This window comes from Cavia porcellus, unplaced genomic scaffold, assembly GCF_034190915.1.
Source record: "Cavia porcellus strain 051 isolate PalLab524CR breed Dunkin Hartley unplaced genomic scaffold, mCavPor4.1 scaffold_3, whole genome shotgun sequence".
NCBI lineage: Eukaryota > Metazoa > Chordata > Mammalia > Rodentia > Caviidae > Cavia > Cavia porcellus.
The window spans coordinates 79887668-79908812 of record NW_026947486.1 but is presented as its reverse complement, the minus strand read 5'-3'; the positions used below and the strand labels follow the sequence as shown (position 1 = coordinate 79908812).

The 21145-nt window shown below is 40.8% G+C and overlaps 1 protein-coding gene across 1 annotated transcript in view; it reads right to left on the bottom strand.

The window, feature by feature from the left end:
- Il13ra1 (interleukin 13 receptor subunit alpha 1) overlaps positions 1-13150 on the bottom strand; it is a 51139-nt gene extending 37989 nt beyond the window's left edge. The window contains exons 1-2 of the mRNA XM_003467596.4: positions 12846-13150; positions 2808-2947 (exon numbers count right to left, since the gene is read on the bottom strand). Of these exons, the coding sequence (XP_003467644.1) occupies positions 2808-2947; positions 12846-12918 (213 nt within the window). The 5' untranslated portion in view covers positions 12919-13150. The remainder of the gene's footprint in view (positions 1-2807; positions 2948-12845) is intronic.
- Positions 13151-21145: the final 7995 nt, after the last annotated feature.

Here is a 21145-nt window from a genome sequence, read left to right as displayed (position 1 = left end):
CAGGGAACTGAACTCTTCCTATGAGATCTTGATGAGATATATGTGTGATGGCTCCCACATGATTTTCTGCTTTGGTGAATCATTCTACAACAAGCAGATGTATGACATTTGCTCCACCCCTTAGGGAATCTGGCCTTCTTTGAAATTTCATTGAAAAACAAGGCCAACATCCTGAACTTACCTCTCCCTGCCGGGACCAATGTTCACTTGGCTAGCACTTTTCTCAAATCCAGAATTCCTTGATAGCTTCAGCTTCTGCCTCTCTGGATGACTGGCCTGAAGGACTTTCTGATTAATTTACTCAATGGAACATGCCTATCTCCTGGTGATGAAAGATAGCTAAAATGTGATGCCAGATCCTTCTACTTTCCGTACCAGGGAACTATTAGACATTAATAAAACAGTGGTAGAGGGAAGCCAAAAATAATAATCCTTTCCATTTTAAAAATCATCTATATAGGCTGCGCAAGCCCCAGGGGGAGAACCACAAGCATCTCCTGAGATCCACACCATATTGGAACTTAGGGCGCTAGCAGAACAAGCAATCAGCCTGCCTTGCTAAGCAATAGTGAGCCTACTGGTGCATGGCTTGAGAGTCAAACATCCCACTTCCCCTCCCCACTTTAGCAAATGGGAACCAGAGACTTGATCATCACTTGGGAGGTTGACCATATGCAATATAGCAAATAAGGACGATTTCTTCTACATCTTTTTGAAGGCAAATAATTTTACTACTGTTTTGCTTTATTCTGATTAATGGTACTGTTCTATTCAATATTCTGTTTTGATAAGTTCTAAGTTTATTTTGCTATATGTGATTGAAAGAACAACTAATGTGATGATAACGAGATGTACTGTGATACCTATTGCTGTTATCCTGGTAACCTGCTGAAGTTCTGTACCAATTTCACTACACTGTCTCAATTGGCTTTGTTCTGTCTTGTCCTGTTGTATTTCACTACCTACAAAATAAAAAAAAAAATCGTCTATATCCAAGGATGGTGTACATTGCCTATAACCCCAGACTGAGAGACTGAGGCAGGAGGATTAAAAGTTCAAGCCCAGCCTGGATAATTCAGCAACTCAAACCTTATCTTACTTGCATAAGCTTCCTAAAGTATATAACTACTGCTTCAATAGATTTCAGGGCTATATACACACTCCAAATTCTGCCTGTGTTATACCTAAAGGACAGTAAGAGGAGAGTAAAATTACTCTTGTCACTAATTTTTACTGGCCAAATAGAAAATTTAAAAATGTTCAGACAGGATCGAAAGAAGTGTTCTGTATTTATCACAACAGTAGTATTGACAGGAACCTTCTACAATCATTTTGTCCTAAAATACTCCCAATCTGATGCATTTCAACCCATGATAATAGCTTGTGTCACATGCATGACAAGCCTCTTCTCCTTTAATGCACATACCAGTTCTCTGTAGTAGGTACCACCCCCCCCACACACAGAATTTCAAAACAAGGAAATCAAGACTAAGAGAGGTTAAGTGACTTGCCCAATACTTAAGTGACTATGCAGCTTACAGTCAAAGAGACTTACAAGATTTTTTACAAATATTTCAAGGCTAAACTACCAAATGTCAGCAGTAAGACCAAATGACTCAGGTCCTTCTTTAAGAACAAAATGATTCCAACAGTACGTGAAGGGGAAGTTCAGTGTCACTGACAAAAGTATCACAAGCTTCTAGCCTACCAGACGACTTACTTTAAAATTCAAATACTTCAAATAAGTTTCAATTTTTTATCACTTAATACTTAAGCCATAATTAACTCTGAAGCGGGAAGAAGAGAGGAAAGCAGAGCAGCAAATTTCCTTCCAGAGGAAGATCCCAGTTCTATCCTTAGGACTAAACTTTCACATTCATTATTCACATTCATTATTTTCTATGCCAGCAAGCCAGGGAAGTGAGGGACCCACATTTTGCACATGAATACACTTAGGGCTCAGAGAAGCAACATCACTTACTCTAGCCACTAAGCCAGTTAAAAACAGTGTACTAAGTGAAACCTACTTTTGATTTTTCCTGCCACCAAAGCTGCTTGAAAGTGATTTCACAATTGACTTATCCAAACTACTGTTATCAGTAACAACTCCTCAGCTGCCTCCTTAAAATCATGGATCAATCCCAAACACTCCTCCACCAGCGCTCCCCATGCACTCATACACTGAAATGTGCTAAAAATATATGAGACAGTTAAATAACATCATCGAGAACCTCAAATTAGCCAATCTTGTTAACAAAAGTTTACTTAAATCAGTTGATTACATCTGCCTGGAAAAGTTTAAAGTTTAAAGTTTCCTTTATTTTTCTTTAGGTGTCAGGAACTCGCTTGCCACCAACTCCTGACTTTTTCATTTTTCATATAGCCATTTACTTTTGGACCACATAGTATTGCTTAAGTATCTATGTGATCAGCAAGATGGTAAATGTGGAAATTCCCTATAAAATTGGAAATTCTATAGATACAAGATATAGCTACAGAAAAGAACACAGGAACAAATGTTAACAAAAGCAAAAGTAATTATTTCCTGAATGTCTAATAGCTAAAGATATCTAGTATTTCCTATTAGAGCAATCTCAATTATATTAATCATTAAATAATTAGAAAATATTGTTAAATGATCCATTTTGTCCATAGCTGTTTCTACAATTTTTTCCCAACTGAAATGTGAATACAACTCGAAATAAAATCTACAATCTGAAGTATGATTAAACTTGGCTCATTCCTGGCTCCAATTTATACTGTTGTTCACTTTACTCCATCCATACAATATGTCCATGAAAACTTACCTTCTCCTGCTGGTCATCAAAATGACTAAAATATCTTAGGCTACAATTTGGGCTGGCTCCCTCAGGAGGATTCCATGTCCATATTACTGTGCAAAGGTTTTCAACAGAGACACTCAAATTCGTCACTGGTGGCTGAGTTTCTGTTCAAATCAAGCACAAGTAATACATTTATCAATAATATCTAGTATTTTTAATGGTTCAGTTATTCTATTCTCACACATTCTAGGAATACATAATAGCTATATTAACAATATCTAAAGTTTACTGAGGCAGGAACTGTTGCAAATAAACATATTAATCCATTTAATTCTCCTTACATCCTTTGAATTAGAAAGTACTATGAGCTTATGTGAAAGATGAGGTAACTAAGACACGGATGTTAAGTTCCTTTTCCGATATCGCATAGTTGGTAAGTGACAGAGCTAGGACTGTAACCTGGAAAATGTGGCTTCAAAGTCATATTTTTGGCTATGTCTTCCCTTAGGATCCATGGGTGATCACTACAGAACACTATGGATACCAAACTCTGTGGACACTCAAGTCCCTTCCATGGTGTAGCACTTGCCCATAACATACACATAGCCTCCCAGACGCTTTAAACCATCTCTGGATTATTTATAATATATAATACAATGTATATACTGTATTAGAAAAAGAGAATCTGCACATGTTCAGTACATGTTTCTGCAAATATTTTTCATCTGCTGTAGATTGGCTCCCAGATGCAGGACTCTGGGATGACAAACCTATAGACGAGGAGGGCCAACTATCCTTACTATGCTATGAACATCGAATAGTGCATATTATTAAATATAGCATAGCCTATTTGGTATTCTCCAGGAATTTGGGGATCCCTACCCTTCGAATCCACATCTCAATACAGACAGTGCAATCTCAGTAATTCTGTGAGTGAGTTTAAGAAACTCATTTTGGGGGAAGCCTTATGGCACAACAGTAGGTACCTGATGCCAAGAAATTCATCTTTAATTGTGCTAACATGATCTGGTAATTTTTAAAATAGAGCTTCTCCAAAGAAGCACCACAAAAGAGATTTAGCAGTCCTTGTTGTTCCCCTGAGGCCTGACAGCAAGCAGTTGGAGCTGGAGCTTTGGTTAATCTCAAGAAGAAAGGCAAAGATGATAAACTACATGTTCCTGAGAACATCTAAGACCAGGACTATGAAAGTCATCATACTCCAGAAACTGGGTGGGAGTATAAAGGCACTCTGCTCTATCTTTGTAACTTTTCTGTAAGTCAATGTATGCCTGTATGTCCAGCAATCCAAGAGGCTGAAGCAAAAGATTAGTGAGTTTGAGCCAATAGTGATGAATTTAATGACTTTGCAAAACCCTAAAAATAAAAAAGTAAAAACCGGCACAGGATATGTAGCTCAGTTTGAAGGCCCTGGGTTCACTCTCTAGTATTATAGTGAATAAACAGTTGAATGAATCCATTTCTTAAAAAATCCCCCCAGGCCAAGGATATAGCTCAGTGGCTGTTTTGCAAGCCCAAGGTCCTGAGTTTGATTCTCAGTACAGTCATCATCATCATCATCATCATTATCATCATCATCATCATCATCATCTCCCAAATTTTCCAAAGTAGTAAATTAAATCATTACCAATTGCTTAAGTAGTACAGTTGCAGTATTCTATCAAATCAAATCCAAAGTTATGAGAGGGAAGGAAATGAAGATTAGAACAGAGACAAAATGAGCAGATAAATATAGAAAACTCAATGAAAATGAAAGGGCTTTTTAAAAGGTCAACAAAACTGACAAACCCTTAGCCAGATGGACTAAGGGAAAAAGAGAAGATGGAAATTACTAAAGTCATAAAATAAAATGAGTATTTGCTACTGATTATAACAAATAAAGGAGCTGGGTGTAATGGCATATACCTATAATCCCAGTAATCAAGGAGGGTTAAGGCAGAAGACTGTAGCCTTAAACTTAGCCTGGAAAATTTAGTGACTTAACAATACCCTACCTCAAAATTTAAAAAAATAAAAATGAAAATGTCTGGGAATGTAGCTCAATGCAAGTTTCAAAAGTCAATAATATATACAAATTATAAGAAAGTACTATGATCAACTGCACATTAACAGTCCAGATAATCTAGATGAGATGAACCAACTTCTAAAACACAAACTAAATACAAAGAAGTATAAAATCTGAATATCTATACATAGTAAGGATTGAATCAGTAACAAAACCTCCCCACAAAAAAAAAGCCTTGCACCTGATGGTATCATAAGTAAATACTATCATATATTCAAGGAATAGCATAACTTCTCAAATATTTCAAAAAAACATGAAGAAGAAAGAACACTTCCTAACTATGAGACCATCACTGCTTGATGCCAAAGTCAGACAAAGACAATTACAAAAAACCCCTATAGATCTATATCTTTTATGAAGCAAAACACAAATTCTCAACAAAATACTGGCAAGGTAAATTTTGGAATATAGCAAAAGGATTATGCACCATGATCAAGTGATATTTATTCCTAGAAGGATAATTTGACATGCAAAATTAATCAGTGTAACAGACCACATAAACAGAATGAAGGTAGAAAACCCACGCAACCATCTTAACTGATGCAGAGGAAACATTTGACAAGATTCAACAACAGGGGCTGAGTGTGTAGCTCAGTGATAAGGTACATGTGTGGCATAAAAGAGATTCTGAGCTTGACCTCCAGCACTGTAAAATAAACTAAAAATAAAAATTCAGTGACCATTCATGACCAAAAAATACTCAACAAACTAGGAATATAAGGAAACTACTTTAAAATAATAAGAGTTGTAGATGAAATTTTTACTCATGGAAAACATTACACTCAATGTTGAAAAACTGAAAGTGTATGTTACTTTCCTGTCACTGGAATGACTTAAAAGAGGAAAGGCTTTTCTCACCATTTCCAGTGTGTTCAGTCCATGGCTGGCAGGCTCCAAGCCAGAAATGGCATGATGGAAGGCCTGGGTACAGCAAAGCTTTTCAATCCATAACAGGAAGCAAATAGAGAAATAGAGGAGCCAGGGACAATAATACTGTATACTCTTCCAGGTCATCCTCCCAGTGACCCACCTTCAGCCATGCCCCGCCTCCTAACAGCATATTCAGCTATAAACTCATCAATAGATGAATCCACTGATGAGTATAGCAACCCCATAATCCAATCACCTTCTACACACAGGAGACCTGGAAGGAAATTTTAGATCTAAACTATAACAGAAAACTTTCTGTCTGAAATTAGGAACACGACAAGGACTTTGATAGGTCTGTCCTCCTCTCCCATTATCACATCTGAGTTCCTGAACTCCAAAAACCATTCCTACATGCTGTAGTCCCTTCACTCTCAACCCCTTCCAACCCCAACCCATGCTGGGGAACAATGTTCGTTCTGCTAGGTCACAATGCCCACCCACTGCCACAGCCACATACTCAGCCACTCTTGCTCCCCTAATCTCATGATCTCCCTTCGTGTTACCCTGCTAAACCTGTCCCACTAATTCCTCAACTCTATCCATAAAAGATCCAGCTCAATAAATAGCTCAGACTTCCTTTGGAGTTATTCTAGGAGGTCCCATCCAGAACCTCCAATTTCAGGCTCATTGTGTTCTTTACTGGCCCTCACCATTTACCTAACAAACACCCGTTTTTCTGTTCAGCATATTACTGGAACTTCTAACCATGGCAATTAGACAAGAAGGAAAAATAAAAGGCATCTTGTTGGAAAAGTAGCAAAGTTATTTTTGTTTGAAGATGATACGATTTTATGTATAAAAGCTTAAAAGTTCCACAAAAACTGTTAGAAAAAAATAAATGAATTTTATAATGTGTCTGGATATAAAATCAACATGAAAATCAGTCCTATTTCTGATCACTCCATAAAGGAAATTGCAAAAACAATTCAATTTTCAATCACATCAGAATGAATAAAATATTTAATAGTTAATTTAACCGAGGTCAAACACATGTAAAATGAAAACTAAAAAATATTCATGAAAGAAATTAAAGACATCAATAAATGGAAATATCGCTCATGTTCCTGTATAAGAAGACTTAATATTATTAATCACTTAATAGATTACCTTGCATGTTACTTAGGCTGTTCATTTGTTTTTGTACTAACTATTCTAACCATCACTCTGGCAGGTGTCATTTCAATCAGACAAATAAGTGGTTAAGATGTTAATTTTGTGCAAATTTATGTACAGTTTCAGTGCAATCCTTATCAAGCTTCCAATGACATTTTTTTAGAAATATAAAAAACAATATTAAAAGGCACATGGACTCTCAAGAGATCCTGAAAAGACAAAACAACTTTGAAAAGGAAGAACAAATCTGGAGAACTCACAGTTCCTAATTTCAACAATTCCTACAAAGCTACAATAATCAAAGCAGTGTGGCATTAGCATGAAGGCAGACAGGCAAAAAAAAATCCTTGCAACACAATAAAGAACTTTCGACAAAAATAATCACATATAGGAGGTAATGATGATTAAGATGCCAAGACTTTCAATGGAGAAAGTATGGTCTTCTCAACAAATGGTTCTGGGAAAACTGTATCTCAATATGTAAAAGAAGGAAGGTGGGGCAAAAAAAAAAAAGAAGGAAGGTGGATATTCACCTAACATCAAGTACAAAAGTGAACTCACAGTGGAACAAAAACGTAAATGTAAGGTCTAAAACTCTAGAAACATAAGACAAAACTTCATATCAATGGATTCAGCATTGATCTCTTAATATGACACTAAAGGCACAGTCAACAAAAGAAAAAATTGCCAAGAGGAAATTTGTGAAAAACATTAAATCTGTTTATCAAGTGACAATGTCAACATAGTAAAAAGGCAACTATAAAATGGGAGAAAACATTTTTCAATTATGTATCTGCTAAGGTATTAACATCTAGGATATATAGAGAGCTCTTAAAACTCAACAACAAAGAAACAGCCCAACTCAAAAATAGACATAGAACTTCAATGAACATTTTGTCAATGAAGATATGTAAATGGCCAGAAAGTACATGAAAATGCTTCATATCACTAATACTTAGGGAAAATGCCAATCAAAATTATGAGATACCAACTGTCAAAAAATAAAATAAGCTAGGTGCTCAAACCCAAGTGTCCAGTGGCAGATAAAAGGATAAGGATATATATATATATATATATATATATATATATATATATGCGCAATGGCATATTCTTCAGTATTGTAACAAAAAAGGAAATTCTAACATACTACAAAACAGAATAAATTAGGGGGCGTTTGCCTTCGTTAAGTGAAATAAGCCAATTGTAAAAAAGACAAATGCTGCATAATTCCACTTATATGAAATACTTAGAATAGTCCAATTACAGAAACAGAAAGTAAACTGGTAGTTAACAGGGGAATTGAGGATGAGAAATTAGTATTTAATGAATATAGACCCACAGTTTTGATGAGATGAAAAGAGTTATGGAAATGGATGGTGGTGATGATTGGCAAACATTATAAATGCAGCACTGAACTGTATACTTATAAATATTTGGATTGATAAATTTTGTGTTGTTAGCTATTCCTCAATTAACAATGGGGTTATGTCTCAATAAATTCATCATAATTTGAAAAATTTTAAAGTCAAAACTATATTTTTAGGTGGGCATGTTGGTTCACACCTACAGTGCCAGCTAACTCAAAAGATTGGGGCAGGAGGATCACTTGAGCCCAGGAGTTTAATGCCAGCCTTGGCAACATACTGGGACTCCAACCTTTAAAAAGAAAAAGAAAAAAGAAGTATGTGTACGATACCCAACCTGCTGAACGTTATAGCTTGAACATGCTCAATAAAAAACTTACATTAACTTCCACAGCCAAAATGTTGACTAGTTCATATAATTTATTGAAAAGATCAAAATTCAAAATTTAAACTATAGTTTCTGTTAATGTGTATTGTTTTTGACACCGTAGTAAAGCTGAAAAATTGTAATTAAGATCATAATTAAGTTGAGAACCGTCTGTACTTTGCTACAAGTAAAAAATATATACTCTAAAACTTAAAATATAGTCTGAGAATATAGCTCAACAGCACAATGCCTGCCTAGCAAGCACAAGGTCGTGAGTTTGATACCTGGTACAAAAAAAACCCCTTAAAATATAATCTCCATATGTTTAAATATATATGAAGAGTTGTGAATTGTGTGTATGCACAGAAATACATGTAAACAAGTGGTGACTATACTTCCTGTAAATGTCTCTAACAGCCCTTCATGTTTAATTTCAGGATAGTGCAGTATTTAGAACAGACTGGAGCCAGAGTATGAGTTTATATCTCAGCTGTGTTATTTACTAGCTAGCAAGTTATTTAACCACTCTATTCCTTAGTTTTCTCACCTATAATATGAGGATAAGTAACCTGTTGCAAAAGGTTATTACGAGCATTAAACGAATTAATAAAGGCAAAGTGCTTAGAACAGTGTGTGCACAGAGCAAACGCTGTGTGTCAATTGTTTTCTTTTTCTGAAACAAAACGGTTGTAAACTGTTGCTGTTGCTTTGGTTTTCTATGAAACTGTTACGCACCCCTTGCCTTTGAGATAGACAAGTATCCCTCTGCCTCCCTCAGGCATTTGTTTTCAAGAATTTCTTAAGGGCTTATCACTGATTTCAGAAAGGGAAGTAAGAAGGAGGAAGGGACCCATGGGTCTCCCCTAGCTAAACTGCAAACCCTAAATGACTAAATGAGCTTGCGTAGCCATCTAGCACTGCATCCTACACGAATGAGGAGTAATACAATCACTATTTTTGGCCAGACTGTGTAGTCCAAACATACTATGGGTGTTCAAGAGAGGAATTGTGAATGTTGATAGTTATATGGAAGACGTACAAGGCATCTGCTAGCTTGTAGCTTTTGTTCTCTCTTATATTCACAGGAGCTGGCAGAGGCATACACATTTCGGGAAAAGTTGAGAAAATACTCAGAGTCATATATGAGTCATCCATCTCCTTTCCCCACATTCACTCAGTCATCAACTCCTGTCTCTGCAGTTTTGCAACGTCTTTTCTAATCACCTCCCTCTCACTGATGTGCAGTGTGGAGCCCCACAAGGAGGGCAGATGCCACTAAGACATGAACCTGGACAGGAGGCATAGAAAGCACATCATGATGCTGGAGACCTGCAGCTCCAATTCTTGTGGTGCTTTGCCCACCAATGGTTCTTCTTCCCAGTCAGGTCCTCCAGCTTGCTTCTCCTCCAGCATCATTTCCCTTCAGCTACAGCCTGCTGGGGGCCTTCAAGGGTAAACAAGGCTTTTCTGCCAAGTCAAGCTCCTTACTGACCACAAAGGAGCACTCTCACCCTTACATCTGGGTCTCTGCTCCTGCTGTCCTCCCCCTACTAGGAATAACTTCTCTACCTACTCAAATTCCACCCGTCTTGAAGGTCAAGCTCAAGTCATACCTCTTTTGTGAAACAACCTATCCTGGGTTCCCTCTCTCCTGAACACCTGTAGTATTTACTGTTTGGACTATACAGTCCGGCCATTATAAAGCCAGTCTCCAATATGCGATCATTTGTTTAACAAATAGAGTGCATACACTTTCATGGGTTCCAACCAGTCCTGCCCTGCTATCCTGGGAGCCACCCAACTGCTCTGTCACCAAGGACTTCCTTCACTTTGGTTAAAGGCATGGCCTCTGAAATCAAGCTGCTGAAGTTGGAAGCCTTGCTCTCCCACTTTATCCAAGCCAGGATCTTAGCCTCACAGTGCCTCAGCTTTCTCCTATCCAAAATGTAACCAATGACAGCACCTGCAGCTTAGGCCAGTGATGGCAAACCTTCTAGAGCTTTCAATGATAGAGACAGCCCGCTGCAGTATGCCTGTCATAGGTTTGCCACCACTGGTTTATGCTGTTTGTAAGATTAAATGAAAGAGCAGGATGTGGCACACTCCTGTAATCCCAGCACTTGGCAGGCTAAGGCAAGAGGATGAAAAGTTCAAGGCCACCCTGGACTATACTGCAAATTCAAGCCAGCCTAGTCTATATACTAAGATGCTGTTTCAATCCAAAAACCTAACCCAAACAACAGAAAAGATTAAATAAAATAGAAGTGAAGCCTTTAGAAAACTGCTGGCATAAAGTAAACACTATATAAATGTTAGCTGTTATTAAGAAATGTCACAATGTGGACTATTGAGCAAACAGACTATAAACAAAGCCGGTAACCTAATCATTTTCAAACACTCAGAGGGTCATAGCCGGATTAGAATTTAGGGATTTCAAGCTAATTTCACTGATGAGAAAATTGTAGTATAAGGGAGGGAGATGACTAACCCAGGAGCTCACAGCTGGTAAATATCGAAACCACTAAAACCCAAGACTGGTGACTGGAGTTATTAAATTCCTTCCTATCATACTTCAGTGCTATTCTATCAAAATATATAATGGAAAGAAAGTTTCTATATCCTAAGTAACCAAGTTATCATCAAGCCATTGTGACAAAACTAAGTGGGGACTGCCAGGATCGCCTAGAAGGCCTGCTGTTGATTCAGGTGTGTAAGAGAGGGAATCTGTAGGAGGGGAGTGTGGGAGTCACACTGTGAATATCAGGAGACTAATGAGGTGGGTGACCTTAGACAACTCCCTTCCCTTCTCTGGACTGCAGTTTCCCTATATGCTTATGGAAATCAGGTGTCCCTAATTCAATAGAGGGACTTTGGAGACCTAAATATATAGCATATTCCTAAAGCAACCTTCAGAGCCTGGTTCAACGCAGACACTTGAAGGCTGGGGGTGTAACTCAGTGGAAGATCATTTGCCTAGCATGTTTGAGGCCCTGGATTCCATCCCCAGACTAAAAAAAAAAAAAACAACAGCAACACTCAGTGAAGTATTTCCATTCCATCCCATTTATAATGGCAAACTTGTTCCATCGGTTTCTCTCTGTAGAACTCGGTACCGTCTCCGTCTCACATCTTAGTATTTTTCCCCTGTCTCTGACTCTGCCAGGAGCATATTAGCTCCACAGTAAGGGGACTTAGTCTGTTTGCTCACTGTAGCATTCTTAGCCCCTAGAATCCTGCCTGGCACAGAACAAATGACATATATTTTGTTGACTAAATCAACAGATGACATTAAGATTTCCTAATTAACAGTTCAACTCTGGTTTTAAAACATACTGATAAAAATGCAATAAGCAACTTGTTGGTGTCCGTTTCAATGTGATAATAAAACCTATAAAATTTGGAGATACCATTGTTACCCAAAATGTTTAATGGGTCACCCATGCCAAGAACAACCCGTGAGGAAATCATTCACCCTCAATTTTTGCAGCAATCCTGTAGGGTTGATTAATTAAAAGCGGCCACGTAAGGGTGAAGGGGATAGAGGAACTTTCTGATTAATCTTTGCAACCTTTCTATACCTCTATGATTATTCCAAAATATAAAGTTTACTAAAGAGGGACATCTGCCCGGATGCTGCTCCGTGTTTCCTAATGGATTTGGTGTACACTAGAGAAGGCCGTGGTCCTCAAGTCCTTTTAATATAGAGACTTAGATCTTCCAGAGCTTCCCTTCATGCCCACACCAAGAATTACACTTGGACAGTGTTGAGCAGCAGGGCTCTGGGCAAAGTGCCCGGGAAGTTTTGGGTTCTCTCAACCCTGGGTCGCCAGCCCAGCTAGTCCCTCGTCTCTTGGGTTCACAGTCAAAGCCATCGGCCTATTTCGGTCCGCTCTCGGGCCCCAGCTTCTAGGCTCTTCCCGACCGTGCAAGGGAAGTGGGACACTATGCCTTCTTCCTCCCACTCCACCACCCTCGTCGCGCCCGGGAAAACCCCGCCACTCCTGGGTCCCCTCTCTTGAGTAGGGCGCGAGCGCCAGGCTCAGAGACCCAGCCCTAAAGGCTCTGGTGGCCGAGCGTAGAGGGTGGCGAGGACAGCCCGCAACGCCCACCCTCTTTGTGCCCCTTGGCCCCGCGGTGTCCTCTCTCGCTGGCCTTTCGCCGCGACCCCAGCCCTTTGGCCATCGCCCGGCTCCGAGCTCACTCACCTGGGGGCGCGGCGCCGACGCCGGCGCCCAGCAGCAGCGCCCACAGCCCACAGACCCGCGCCGGCAGCTCCATACAGCCCCTCGCCACGGAGCCCGGCCGGGCTGGAGCCTGGGCAGTCTCCGCCTACTTCGCTCCCTGTCCCACTTCCCGGCTCTGCTGCCCGGGAGGCTAGGGGCCGGCGCAGACGGGAAGCCCGCCCCGCCCACCGCCGCAGGTAACCTGAGCCGCGGAGCTCGGGCGCCCCCGGGGGCTCCGCTCCCAGGCGCCCACACTTGGCCTCGCCGCCTGCACTCCCGAGGCCCTCCGTCTCGGACCCACCCGTGACTTCCTTGACCACGTCCAGGCCAGCTCGAGCGCCTGCCGGCCCCCGCCCTCTGCGCGGTGGAGTCAGCGCCCGCCCTTGTCGCTGCTAAGGTGCACACTCGAGAGGCCTTGCACATGGCAGGGGTTGTGCCCCGTTGAACTGTAGGGCAGGATCCTAGGGAAAGAACCTGTGTTTGGGAGCCTGGAAACCTGGCTGCCAGCCTTTGGCCTCTTGAGACTTTGTTTCCTAAATTCAGACTCCAGGGTTAGTAATACCAGCCCTACTTCACTGGGTGGACTGGAAACTCCCATGGGGCTTGGTGACACTATGATTTGTGAAAAGGGCGACTGGTATGTGTGAAAGCTGATAAGCATATTGAGTCGGATGTAAAAGCAACATTCCCACTATGAGGGACAATACTGCACTATGTACTTGAAATTTTAAAATCACATAACCAACTTCCTATATATTTTTCAGAACATATATTGAAAGATAGAATGAGTGGGAAGACTACACACTGAATACATGAAACTGGGAGCCTGTGAGAGCTAGTGAGGTTGAGGAGAGGGAAAATGAGAACCCTTATGAGTTTCCTACTACTGCTGTAGCAAATTACCACAAGTTTAGTGATGTAAAATACAGTGATACCACTGTTCCAGAGGTTGGAAGTTTCACATAACTAAAATCAAGGTGAGGGCAGAGCTGCATCCCTCCTGGATATTCTAGGAGAGAACTTGTTTCCTGAATTCTCTTGTTTCTAGAGACCACCTGCATTCTTTGGTGTGTTGCTGTACCACTCTACAATACTTGTTTCCCTTGTCCTATCTCTTTGGCTCTGCTCTTCCTGATTCCAGTTTTCTTTATAAAGATGCTTATGCTTACACTTGGCCTTCCCACATAATCCATAATAATCACCCCATCTCAGATGCTTGGATTTGATCACATGTACGGTCATTTTGTTTGGGTAAGGTAGCACATCCACAAGTGCTGAGAATTAGGGCACAGACATCATTGAAGGAAACATTACTCCATCACTCTTTCTCTAGAAAAGACTTACATCTGAATGGATGATGAGACCCATGAATAGCAGCGCATTTTGATCAAATCTAACCACCAATTAATATACCTGAAAGCAGTTGAAAAAATGTATAATACAAAATTGGTAATATACCAAATCTCAGACTCACCCAAAAGGCATCAGGATGTTTGACCTAGCCCAGTGATAGCAAACTGTTTAGAGCTTTCAATGAAACAGACAGCCCGACGGTTGCATATGTACCATAGGTTTGCCACCACTGACCTTCCCAAAACAAAGGCACCACTCCGAGGATAAAGATCCTGAGTTTTAATAAACATTTATGAAAACCTTCAAGGAATTATGAATGACAATCATTAAAAGTAGACCTTTCTGAGAGTGTTGCTCAGTGGTAAAGCATGTGCTTAGTTTGTGCAAAGCCCTGCGTTACACAAAACAAAAAGGAAAAGAAACAAAAGAGCAAAGCAAAGCATACTTGCTAACAAAGAACTATGAACAATTTGAGGGGCTATCATAAGGGCAAGAACATAAAATTATGGGGTGCAAAGAGGGTCCTTATGGGCAGGAAGGCTTCTAGTCTAGGAAGACGGCCTACCAGCACTGAATCTTAGGATGTTGATCTTGGTAGTTGAAAGTTCAGCATAAATTCATATATATATATATATATATATATATATATATATATAAGATTTGTAAAAACACTTTGGAAACTATCAGTGATAGAAATGAGAGGTATTACTATTATTTTTCATTTGCTCTGTAAATAGATCAGTGGCTCTCAAACCCAAAGCCTCCCTCCCCGCCCATCTCCACAGACATATGCACTTGTTGAGGTTTGCTGTAAACATTATACAATAAGTTTATAATAACATTTCCAAAATGATCATACCATGTGCCTTTTAAGGAGTCTCCAGTTGGAAAAAGAGCTGCTAGGGACTGGCTGAGTGCCATCGTGAGCACTGGCTGGCACAGACAGCAAGTACTTAGTAAAATGAACAGTAATGGTAGCACATGATTAGGAAAACAAGGATTGTGACTTGTCATTAACCTCCAGAAAAGGGTTGCAGAATTTGAGCACTGTGAGGAAAAAACAAAGGACTGTGAGGGGCATGAGGGGACCTAATTTCCTTTCACCAAGGGAATTCTGGCCTGTTGTCAGTAAGATTGCAGAGTTAGTCTCCTTTGTTTCCAACCTAAATATCCAACAATTTTTAAATTTTTCTGAAGGGGTTGGAGAAGGTTTGGGATGCTGTTTCTTCAACATGAAACCATTATTTGTAATCCCTGTGTACTATTATTTGAGGGGCATGGAGGATTGAATCAAGCCACTGTTCTGGTATGCAGGGAAAATGAAGATAAATGGAAGGCTTTCCAGGAACCGCAATAAACACAAAACTCTCTGGCTTTGCGTAATCAAAATCATGATGAGGCAACATCAAGTTTTATCTTTAACCCTTAGCCCCCTGATGACTTGAGTGTGAGACTACGGGTCACCTCACCTGATTTGGCCCCCGCACAGTGGGGGTTCTGGGCCGTCTTGCTCCCTTTTTCTTGCTCACTAGGCTTACCCCTTTTTGCAAGTGGAAAGAAGCAGGAACAAAATAATGTCCAACAGAAAAGAATGGTCAGTTCTCCCCCTAGCCAGTGAGAAACATCCTCATGAGTTCAAATGGACGAGGACACTAGCACAGATTGAGGCTTACATGAACATCTCACAAAGGGCCCTCTACTGTTTATTAAGCAAAATCCAAGCAGATCCTCATACCTCTGCAATGCAATGAAAAAGGGGAAGTTACCAAGAGGGGAATTTCCCTCTTTCTGACACTAGAACAATGGCTCCCAACCAGGGGCAATTTTGCTTCTCAGGGGACATTTGGCAATGTCTGGGGATATTTTAGGTTGACTAACAGGGGAGAGATGCTCCTGGCATCTAGCCAGTAGAGGCCAGGGGTGCTGTTAAACATCCTCCAAAGCACTGGAACAGCCCACACGACAAAGGCTTATACTGCTCAAAATGACAGTATTGTCACAAATTTAAAAAACCTGAGCTAGAATACTCTTTTCTCCTCTCATACTTGGTCCCACCTACCTATTGCCCCCATGTCTGTCAAAAAATAGTGGGAGAAGGGTGCTAAAAGTACTTAGTCTTGACAACTCTCTTTCCTGTATTTAGCACCCTTAGTTCCTCCATCACACTGTCTAGCCATGCAGTCCCTTAACGTATTGTAAGCCATCTCTTAGCTCTAACACCCCCAGCACCTCCAGGGTCCTATTTCAACTCCCTGACATTGTTTACTGCAATGTCTTTTCAAGTTGGCCATAAAGATCCACCTTCCATGAAACAGATCTTTTGCAATACACAAATCTGATCATTTCACACCCCAATTTAAGCTCTGTAAGTGACATCCCCTTCCTCAAATGTCATAAAGAAAATTTCCAACTCCTTTGCCTGCAAGCTTGCTTCTTCAGGACAGACTGATTCTCAAGACTTCACAGCCACTCTCCAGCCAGGCTCCTAGGTTACTCAGAGATGTAACACTAGTAGCTGACTGGCCACCTTCAGGTTCAATGCCTCTGTAGAGTGTGTGTGTGTTGCTGGGGATGAAACCCAGGGCCTTGAACATGCTAAACAATTGCTCTACCATTGAGCTATACCTCAGCCTTCTTATGGGCACATTCGTTTGCTCAATATCAAAGTTAAATTTATTTGGCTCTAGATGCCAAAAATAACACCCAGCTTCTCTAAAGAAACCAAATGTTCTGTAATTTTATTTGTTCAACATTCCTGTGTGCTAACAGGCAGAGGATACCAGGCAGGGCCTCCACCTTGGTGACAGAACATGTGTTCCCTGTTTGCACAGGCTAGATGGCTGTCTGTTGCATTGTACCTTGGCTTGGTCTACTTTCCTCATTCATTATTTGCCTGGCTTCTGTTTGTTTTATTACTACAAACCTTTTCTCTTGCAGTTCTCTGCCTAGAATGCTTTTCTATGCCTCAGATGTCACTTTTGGTTGCTCCTTTAAACTCCAAATACAAAATTCTTTGTTTCTTCCTTTGTGTATGTGCTCGCACTTGACAAGTTCCTCTGTCATATCAAATAATAGAGGTGTGTGTGTGTGTGTGTGTGTGTGTGTGTGTGTGTGTGTGTGTGTGTTTCTGCTGCAAGATTCAAGCTCCTGGAGGCCAAGGACTCTGTCCAAGGTGATTCCAGGATTTCTACCTATGGTAGGAGAAGATTAAGGGCAATAGTCTGATTGCAAGGGGCAACCACCAGGAGTCTTGTCTTGGAGACCAATGTATACAGTAAGTGCCCTGCTTTTGATTTGATTCTAAGTTTATTTGGGATAACTTGGGGAAAGTACTCACTGGCACCACAGAGAATATAAAAATGACTGTGATGTGGTTAGTGGCACATGTCATGTCCTCAATGTTTGTAATTAATTAAATTGAATGTCCTCACTCTTCAGCAAGTGGTTAGTGGAGTTCCAAGTTTGGTAGAGTCTCAGTCATTAAATTAAAATGAATGACAGGACCCCTGCAACTTAGCCTGAGGTGAAGTAGGCATCTGCTGGGGTGGCTGGCTCAAAGTGGCTATAACACTCTAGGCCTCCTACAGTGGTCATCAAACTAACTTTGTTATAGTTCTTTTTGTATTATTTGGGATCAAATGCTCAGCCTCCACTTGTTAGGCAATTGTTCTGCTACTGGCTACACTCCGCAGCCCTATACTAACATTTTAATTGAACTCTCCTGTTCATAATTCTTCAACATCAGAGTCATCCCAGTGAAACTCCAAGGTTTTACCCTATTTGAGCTCACTACCTTTTTATCTGCCTCTCTTTCAGCTCCATTATTTCCTTTCTGCCACACTGATCATCAAGTGGCTGTTTCTCACACAAGGCAAGTACACTTTCACCTCAGGGATTTTGTGCTGCCTAATTCTTTTAATATTTGTTGCCTCTCTCCAAGACGTTCACATCTCGCTCCCTCATCTCATTCAGATATTTCACTGAGGCTTGCCCTGGCCACCCCATCAAAAAATGACAAGCCCCTAGCAGTGCATGGTGGTACACACCTGTAATCTCAGCTGCTTGGGAGACTGGGGCAGGATGATCACAAGTTTGAAGCCAATCTGGACAACTTAATGAAAACCTGTCCCAAAATTAAAAAAAAAAAAAAAAGACTAGGGATGTTGTTCAATGATAGAGCACCCCTAGCTTCAATTCCCAGTATCATTAAAAAGTAAGCCCCATCAATTTGCCCCCTTCTCCCCCTTTCTGGGTGGTTTTCTTTACAACATAAACTCATAAACTTGATGAGAGCTGAGATTCTTTCCTCTGATTTGTTCCCAGAGGTGGCACCTGGCACAGAGTACATGCTCAGTAAATATATTTTAATGAATAAATACATTGCACTTTGTTAGATGTTATGAGAAGGCATAGCCAATGACAATTCTGGTAACATTTCCTTCCCTTGGGAAACTCCCAGGCTTAGTAGTTAAGTACCAAATACAATTAGAGAAAGCGTAACAGACAAAAATAGCCTGAAACATGTACCTGTGGTATGGGTTTAGAGAAAAGCAAAACAGATAATTGTGGTTGGAATTGCTTTTGAAAGCTTCTTTGAGTAGATAAGAGTTGAACTAGATCTTAAAGGATAATCAGAATGAGAGAGGAGAGAGGAAAGGGGGAAAGAAAAAGGGAAGGGGAGGACAAGGAAGAAGATGAGAGGGGAGGGGAGGGTAAAGAGAAGGGGAGGGGAGGAAAGAAAGTAGAGAAGAGAAGAGAAGGGAAGAGAAGGGAGGAGAGGGGAGGAGACGGGAAAAGAGAAGGGAAGGGAAGGAAAGGGAAGGGAAGGGAAGGGAAGGGAAGGGAGGGTAGGGGAGAAGAGAAGAGGAGAGGAAAGGAGAGGAGAGGAGAGGAGAGGAGAGGAGAGGAGAGGAGAGGAGAGGAGAGGAGAGGAGAGGAGAGAGAAAGGAAAGCGGAAGAAAGAGATCAGCTTGTGGTTTGATCTCACAAGCTATAAAGAGACACATAAATCTTTTATAAACAAAGTGATGACATAGTAAAAGTGATGTTTAGGAGGGCTTGCTCTCTAAAATGAATTACTGAGACCTCTTTAATTCTTTCTGGAGGCAGGAGGACCAGGGAAACACTATTTGAAGTGTTGGCAGCCAGCGTTCTGGACAGCGTCTAGGCAAAGGGATAGAGTGTTGTGGAAGTTAGGAACAAAATTATTTGGGTCTGCTGCTGTCTGCAAGAGTATGCCCCAGGGCCTGAACCACCTATTGTCTGTTGTCCCCATGAAAATATTCACTGTTTTCCCAGATGCTCCCAGGCGTTACACTTTTCATGATATAAACCTTTCCTCTCCAGAACTGTCCCTGCTTTGCCTTTGAACACTCATCCTGGAAAGGAAGGCTCTGCATAGGCATTAAAGGAACCTCCTTCTGATTTTGATTGGGGTGCTGTCATCCCTGCCACTCCCCAGCAACTCAGCCAGGATTCCATGCAACCTTTCCACTGTACCCTCTCCACTATGAACCTAAAATCCTTCTCAGGCCCTACCTCCCCTATCCCTGGCAGGATTGGTCCAAGTGTTGTGCACTGTCAAGCTTTTAACAGCCACATTTGTGTCTGGCCACTCAGCATTCGTATCGTATCTCAGCCTGGGTGGGAAGGGGTCCTCAATTTAAAGATTCAAATGTATCATTTTCATATTAGTGGCCTACACATTCTTTTCTTTCAAAGTTCTTCATTGTTTGCCTTGAAAGTGGAAGGTAATTAATATTTGCATTTAACCAAAGAAACCTCCAGTCCCTCTTGCCTCACTCACAAGCTCTCTCTGAGAAGGGACCTCTTTGCATACCAGCAACTCTGCCCTGATAATCAGTGCTCTGGTTTGCATATAGCAAATGCATTCCCAGAGGTCACTTTGCAAGCCTGGCTTGTAGATGGGCCCTTTTGCAAACATGGACCGGAGTCTTGAATTTTCAGTTGGAAAACATCAGGCTTCAAGGGAAACAGCAAAACCCACCCCAACATGGTCCTCACATTATTCCATCCCTCCATACCTTTCACCAGGATTGCCCTCTCTGCCCCTTGGTCCTTGAGCAAATTGAGTAGACTTCCTCAGTAGCATTCTGGGTGCCATGCTGTGGCTACGTGCATCCTGGGCTAAGAGGCAGATACCAGCCTTACTATGTAGCTCCAAAGCAAGAGTCAGTCATTTTACTCTTCTGCAGCCAGTTTCTAGAATGGGACTAACTTTTCAAATGTATGCAATTTGTGTCATGACAGTATAAAGTGTATTTTTGCAAATGTTTCATGCATATTTGAGGAAAATATATACTCTCCAGTTACTTGGGCACATTGTTATTTTATTTTTCACTTTTGTAGTACTAGGGATGAACCCAGGAGGCAGTGAGCTACAGCCCCGGCCCTTTTTATATTTTGCATTTTGAGATACAGTCTCAATAAATTGCCCAAAGCACATTGTGGTCAGAGGAAAATAGCTTTGAACATGTATTCTTCCTGCCTCAGGCTTCCAAACAGCTGGGTTACAGGTTTGCACTAGTGGACCCTGCTTGATTTTGTATTTTCTATTTTTTTCAGTTTTTGGTTCCTTTTTGTCCTTTCCACTCTTAACTTCTTTTAAATGTTGTGAGGTTAAGTTTTTATCTTTTTATTTTCTTTACTAGAGTATCTTTTATAAAATGGGCATAACAGTGCCTACCATCACAAGGGTTACTGTAAGGATTAGATGAGATGTGAGATGAAAAACTCACATGAAGTATTTATGCAATGCCCAGTACATAGTGAGCACTAAAACTGGGAACTATTATTAGAATTTCTAGTACTCTTTCATCTTTATAGTTCCCTCACCACTCAGTGGTTCCGCTTCTATTGTTCTCCTTTCTGCTTGCATTGTCCCATTTGTTCTCAGTCCTTTTTCTTTC